Source organism: Patiria miniata, unplaced genomic scaffold (genome assembly GCF_015706575.1).
Source record: "Patiria miniata isolate m_02_andy unplaced genomic scaffold, ASM1570657v1 HiC_scaffold_29, whole genome shotgun sequence".
NCBI classification, from domain to species: domain Eukaryota; kingdom Metazoa; phylum Echinodermata; class Asteroidea; order Valvatida; family Asterinidae; genus Patiria; species Patiria miniata.
This window is the reverse complement of record NW_024037068.1, coordinates 23,800,331-23,806,952: the sequence shown is the minus strand read 5'-3', so window position 1 is coordinate 23,806,952 and position 6,622 is coordinate 23,800,331. Positions and strand designations below refer to the sequence as shown.

The window sequence follows — 6,622 nt, the reverse complement described above, 5'->3', positions numbered from 1 at the left end:
GGGACAAAACGTCTCCCGACTTTGGTCCACAAAATAGGTTTTAGACCAAGCGTGCGAGCTTAAGCCTGCCTCAGGTCGACCCACGATTTGCCTGCACCATGACGGAATCGTCGTTGGCATCAAGAACAGAAAATATGCTCAGGTCACAAAACTGAGAAATCGTTGTCGCGGAACACGTCGCAGAAGCTGAAATTGTTCTACCCTTGCGACTGTTGATTTTTTTGAGCGCCGGCCGATGCCGATCGTCTTAAGTTGCAGTGTACACTCAGGTCGCACAAAATTGGCGACTGACTTATTCCCGACGGTCGCAGCTCCGGCAAAGCTCAATCCTGAAAAGTCAGTCACCGACTGATCTGTGCCGTCGCAAGGTCGACCTGCATGAGGCCGGCTTTAGTATCATTTTTATTTTAACAGAATTCCGCATGCATTGGCGATTATTTGAGTCTCATGGGAGCGGAAGTACGCCGCTCCGGGTTTTTTTTTTTTTATATAGGAGGGGGGGGGGGGGGACCCTGTGGATAGTTTTTAATTCTAATATACATCAACCATTATCCGTACCTTAGATAACAATTATGGCTACAGCGCTGCAGTCGGCTTTTGAGAGGATCAGTGAAAATCATGAATGCAGTGTCTGTCGCGGAATATTAAGACAGCCCAAGCTCCTTCACTGTGCACACACATTCTGCAAGAGCTGCTTGCAGCAGTGCCACAACTGGGGTAACAATGGCGCGTTGAATTCGAAGATGCTGTGCCCCGTGTGCCGGCAAGAGACTGTGCTTCCACGAAGCGGCGTAGAAGGCCTCAAGACAAACTTCGAACTGCAAAGCCTGCTGGAGGAGATTTTCCAGCTGGAGATACCGTCGAGCAACAGCAGCTGGCAAGAGGGCGTGAAACCGTCTTCATGCAAGACCCACAAGGGAGAGATGCTGAAACTCTACTGCGAGACGTGCCAAACGTTAGCATGTGATATCTGCGCAGGCGCAGACCACAGCGACCCAGAGCATGTCATGATCGACACCGACACTGCGTCTAAGAAGTACAGGGAATCACTGAAGGGCTTGTTTCCCGCCTTCGGCCAAGACATAAAATACATGAAAGCCAATATCCGGAGATGTACGACAATTGACAAGGAGTACCTTAACAAAATCGCAGAGATTCGTAAAGTGGTGCAGGACAAAGCATCTGAGGCCATAGCCAAAGTGAGATCTGAAGAGACGCGGTTACTTGACGAGATAAAATCCCACGAGGAAGATCACACGGAGAGAATGCATGAGCAAAAGCGTGCAGTGAAGAGACTACTAACTCGCAAACAAAGGTCGCTGAAGTTGGCAAAGGATTTCGCGCGAGAAGCAGGCGATGAGGAATTCCTCTCTTTCTATCCCGCCAGCTGCAAAGGTATGAAAAAATTGCAGGACGAGCATCTTCAGAAGCCCATGGGCCTTCACTCGGTTCCTGTGTTACTGGGGAGTCAGGGCATCGCGACAGGAGCTAACCTCGGCAATGTAGTGGTCAAAGACGTGTGGGAGCTTCATCGTGAGCTTGGCAAGAAGGGAAACGGTGACCCAGCTAACACATCACGTTGCCACAACGTTGTGCAAAGTTGTGAAAATGTTGTCATTTGGTAACGTGTCACGATGACATTCAAGCAACGTTGACACAACGTTTGACTGTATAATTGTTGGTTGTAAAAATGTTGTATATCGGTAATTTGTACAACGTTGTACGAAAGTCATCATATGACATTGTATTGACGTTGTATGGTGGTCGTTTCACAATCGTTGTAATAAAGTAATAAATATGACGTTGTGGTTACGTTGAATGTAGGTGTTTTCATGACGTTGTTTTTAAGTTGTCAATGTAACGTTGTCAGAACGTTGTAATTAAGAATGTTTACAACGTTGCTGTGAGGTTATAATCATGACGTTGAGTTAACGTTCCATCTACGTTATTTTATAACGTTTTTTTCAGTTGTGAAAATCACATTGACACGACGTTGTAGTTTGGTATTTCAAAACGTTGCTGTGATGTAATAATCATGACGTTGTTGTAACATTGTATGTGGGTACTTTCACAATTACGTTGTTGGTATGTTGTCAATCTCACGTTGTCATGACGTTGTAGATAAAAATTTACACCACGTTGCTGTATTCATGACGTTATGATGACGTTGCATAAAAGTCTCATCATAATGTCGTTGTTAAGTTGTAAATATCATGTTGTCGTGACATTGCAGTTTGGTATTTTCACAGCGTTGCTGCTATGTTGTGAACCGCACGTTGCTGTAACGTTTTATAAAGGTGTTTTGACACCGAATTTAAGTTGTAATTATGCTGTGGGTTATGATCCATGCTGTTGTGGTATTGACAAAAACATTGTGTGATTACGATTTACTAAATGTGAAGTGAACATAATGTTTTAATTAATGATGTTTTATTTGATAATAATTAACATTTGGGTGCCGCCTTGCATTAATAATGTAACTCATGAAATTTTGAACATCATCATGTTTGTTTTGTCGTAGTAGGAATATAATGTTTCCATATATTTTTCTAATGGTCTAAGATGGATGAGATCGTGGTCAAAGCGCGACTGTTTCCCGCTCATATTCATTGTTGTATACTCAATGTATATATTTATTGCACACACCAACGTAACTTGAAATATGATTCCTGTTCTCAAAGAAAATATTACCATGGCGCATGCGCGTCAGCAGAAATTCCACGTCCAGACCGCGTGATAGCTTATTTGAATCGCTCTGCTCAGTCGAGTCAGCGATCTAGCAGCAGCAGCTCACTAGTATAACGGTCGCCGACTCGCCGTCCAGTTGATGTGAATTAGCCATGGTCACCAAGCAAGTTATTTTCACTACAGCATTTCTTAGAAGGTAGGAATGACATTTTCTGTATCTTGGCTTCATTCTTGTGTCGAACACATTGTCTAAAAATCTGAAGAAATTGGATCAAATTAAAGTAAAACAACTTTTCGAACAAAGTCGCTGTAAAAAAATGAAGATTTTCCTATGCCTATCATCTTGGTTTTTTTTTTTTATAAATGTTGAAAATGTTCTTCAGACTCGATCAGAATAAATGTAGATTAATTAAGAGTGAAAATATGTGCCTCAATTGAGATTGGAGGCTCGTCAATGCGAACAGTTTTGGAGGATATACACTGAAAGAAACGTTCAAGTCATCTGGTTTTCAATTTAATAATAAAATCTTGGTAATATTCCAAGGAAATAATATACATGTGGATCAGATTTACTCGAATTCATGTGAGACATGTTAGACCTTTTTAACAACACTTTAGGTTGGAAAGTTATTTGTTCGATAGTTATAATTTCAGATAAAACAGATATTGTTTTAGCAAATGGCAAAATGTTGGAAGTGTATACATTATATCGAGAAGATTTTTGATTTGTGTACTATAGTATAGGCTTATGTTTGTATTTTTTTTCAAATTGATGAATTAATCAAACTGTAACAATATTGTATTGAGATACCCATGATACCCGAGCCAACAACCGTGAAATTGTTACCTGGGGTATCTCTTAATTTATAGATCTGATTTGATTTTCTCTCAACTAAAACTAGCGCAAATTTAAGCATAAACAGTCCGTTATAAAATTCCCGCTCAAAGACACAGTGTACGGTTGTAATACTAATAGCAACGCGCATTAGCATTTCAGTCCCAAGGGTCAGGCCTAAAGTTCACGTACCAGGACTGTACAAGTATAAACGGTCATCTGGCTTTCGTTGGCTTGTACATAACAAGTGTATACAGTTTCAATCCGGGCTTTCAGGCTGTATAGCTCCCAGGGTTTGGCGTGATTTATGGGAGTTGACCAAAGTGTATGGAGTAGGGTTCAGGGCCAGGTCAGCACTGTTACAAGATCAATGAAAAATACTTGAACTATAAAAGCCTTTTCTAAAACTAGGGTCATTTGTAGACTAGTTTTTGTGTGTGAAAAATAAGACATTATGTGGGTTGAAGAGCACGGGGACATCATATTTATACTGTGTTCAAACTTTATTAGTTTTACATATTACTCAACCTTAACAAACATCGTTTATATACTTTCTCCAGGTAGGCAGAAACAGGTTTGCTATACGTGAGTGCACTGGCTGCTGGATGTGGCATGTTTAAACTTTTAACTTCAGCAGTCTTCGAGGGAAGAAGTTTCTAATTATTTTGAAGACCAACCCATACATCTCTTCAAGGTTGTTGCTGTAAGTAATTCAACATACATGACCTTTTTATACATGTATCTCTGTAAGATGGTGAAATTAACTTTTAATGTGTTGAAAATACACCTTGGTCAAAATAGACGAATTGCTGTTTCCTTTTAAAATGTCGGTAGTTTCTCGTGTACATTTTGATATAGCATTAAATTCATGGTTTCTATCATTTATTAGGGGCCTGCATGACAACTCGTCGAGTAGCGGAGGCCAAGGCGAGGGGAGGACATAGCTTCATTCTGGAAGTTTGCCCCACTAACAAGCCCGGAGGGACAAGATTCAGGGTAATATTAATTACACCAAATTACTGTGAACAGTATTTAATTTGCCTGTAAAATTAACAAGTAGGCCTGGGCCTACAGAGTAAGAAAACAACTCTGTTATATAAGGCAAAGTTATCTTAATGTCGACTTCACACTAATGGCTGAAGACAACAGTGTATTATCTATCCAAGATATACAAACTTGTACACTGGAAGTTGTTTGCAGATAGTGTACTCTTTACCAGAATTGCCTTTGAAGCATTAATCGCAGTACGCTTGCGGAACACAAAAATGAAATGTCAGTACATTTTGTTTACCTTCTCATGCACAATAATGATCCAAAAAGAAGTGACAGATAATCCAAAAATAAGTCGGTTGGTCATCATGGGCTGTCCACCATCTGGAAAAATCTTTACATTTATTTTTTTCTATTTTGTGTGTGTGTGCAGAATCCTGCCAACCCTGCCAACGCTGTTCAGCCCGCCGACCCTGTCGACCCTGCAAACCCTGCAGATGATGAATAACGACACTGCATCTTTTGCGTGAAAATAATTGCATCGTTCGTGCTCTTCAAAATTTGTTTTCTTGTAGGCCTATTAGGGATTCCCTATTTATCTCCGTGGTTCTCATAATTATTTTTATTTGCCCTTTTATGAAGCCTAGTCGGTCAGTCAAAAAGCAATAACAATCTGAACTAAAGTTGCACTCGTAAAGATGGTAAACTAAATGATGCAATAAGTTTATCATGATTTGATATCACTGAATACAATTTAAACAAAAAACCATTTTGGCCAATTATAGACGACTTACAGTAATGTCTGGACGAAGCATCTCATTAACAATTTAGTTGTAGTGGCAGCAATATTATAATGAGAGGCAAAATTCTCTCATCTGTCTTTCTTCCTCCGATTTCCGTAAGCCGTAATTTTCAAGTCGAGAAAAAAATATGATATTCAATTTAAATAACATTTCAGAATAACACAGAGCTAGTTGCTCGAATGCAATATTCTTTGTTTTTTAATTTGGAAAAAAATCGTCTGTGAATGGGGTTTTGGAAATTGTCGGCGGAAAAACATATCCCAAAATAGGGTCGATTAAAAAATGAGAACCAAAGAAATATAAGGTGAAGCCCCAATGACTAATTAATGGTAATGAAGAAAGTATTATTAGTTCTTTTTTTGGGGGAGGGAGCATTGTATATTGGGGAAAAATAGGAGGTTTTATCATTTTAGGCCGCGCAGATCCACTATGCAAGTAGACTGGTTCATGATGTCCCTTTTCATTGTATAATCGATTCTAAACGGATATGAGATTGACTCGAATGAGAACGCAAACAGTTAAATTATATAAACTTACTTGCCAATAGTAAAATCGTCCTGATATTTTTGTTGACAAAGTTCGTTCAAATTGTGTAACTTTTGAATTACTAAGATAGCAATGTTTAAAACCAATTGTGTTTTCGGGATGACACTCAAAAATAACAGAAAACATAAACTAGAAATGTGTTTGTGGACAAACACTGAGCTGTTTCGACCGTTTTGTTAATGACTGCCGTAAAAGGAGTTTCATCCAGGTCGAATGAACATGTACATGCGTATTCTATACAAAAAGTGTCTATCCTACGTCCCTGACTATGCATGAACATAAAATCTGTCAAAGTTAGCCGGAAATCGGCTAAAACGGTCACTGTGGACAGGATTTGACCTCAGCAACACGTGCGCTGCGCGCGGGCTGACTGACATACGATATGTACATTGTACAACGTTCGTGCATGTACATGTACATTGTGGACTGTGCATGTTTTAAAGCAGAGTTATTGTCAACCTGAAGTTTTAAGCGTGCGTAGGGCATGTCCGAGTTTGCTTATTGCCTCGAAACTTTGAAATATTTTAGACCTACCCTTAAATAGACAATTGAAGTAAAAACTAATATAAAAACTGCCATGGTTGATTTTTCAGGAATTTTTTAAGGAAAAAGGGTCTTTTCATTATAACTTCCGGTCTGATGACGTCATACACCTTAAACTTCGCACACGTCTTAAGTGGGTCAAGGTCATCCATATACACTAATATTTAGGCGATTCCGACAAACTTCGCCACAGACATCTATTCAAAATACATTTTTG

The 6,622-nt window shown here is 39.5% G+C and overlaps 1 protein-coding gene and 1 long non-coding RNA gene across 2 annotated transcripts; both read left to right on the top strand.

Moving 5' to 3' along the window:
* The first annotated feature begins 572 nt into the window (after positions 1-572).
* LOC119735283 (tripartite motif-containing protein 2-like) lies at positions 573-1,625 on the top strand. Its single transcript, XM_038208982.1, has one exon. The coding sequence runs from the start codon at positions 573-575 to the stop codon at positions 1,623-1,625; it is 1,053 nt and encodes a 350-aa protein (XP_038064910.1).
* A 2,512-nt stretch (positions 1,626-4,137) lies between these two features.
* Positions 4,138-5,154, top strand: LOC119735396. Its single transcript, XR_005272158.1, has 3 exons — positions 4,138-4,226; positions 4,413-4,519; positions 4,947-5,154. It is a non-coding gene; the product is annotated as an uncharacterized LOC119735396 (long non-coding RNA).
* The last annotated feature ends 1,468 nt before the right edge of the window (positions 5,155-6,622 follow it).

What these genes read in the sequence shown, in the direction of transcription:
- LOC119735283 (XM_038208982.1), top strand. Translation starts at nt 573, where the DNA reads ATGGCTACAGCGCTGCAGTCGGCTTTTGAGAGGATCAGTGAAAATCAT.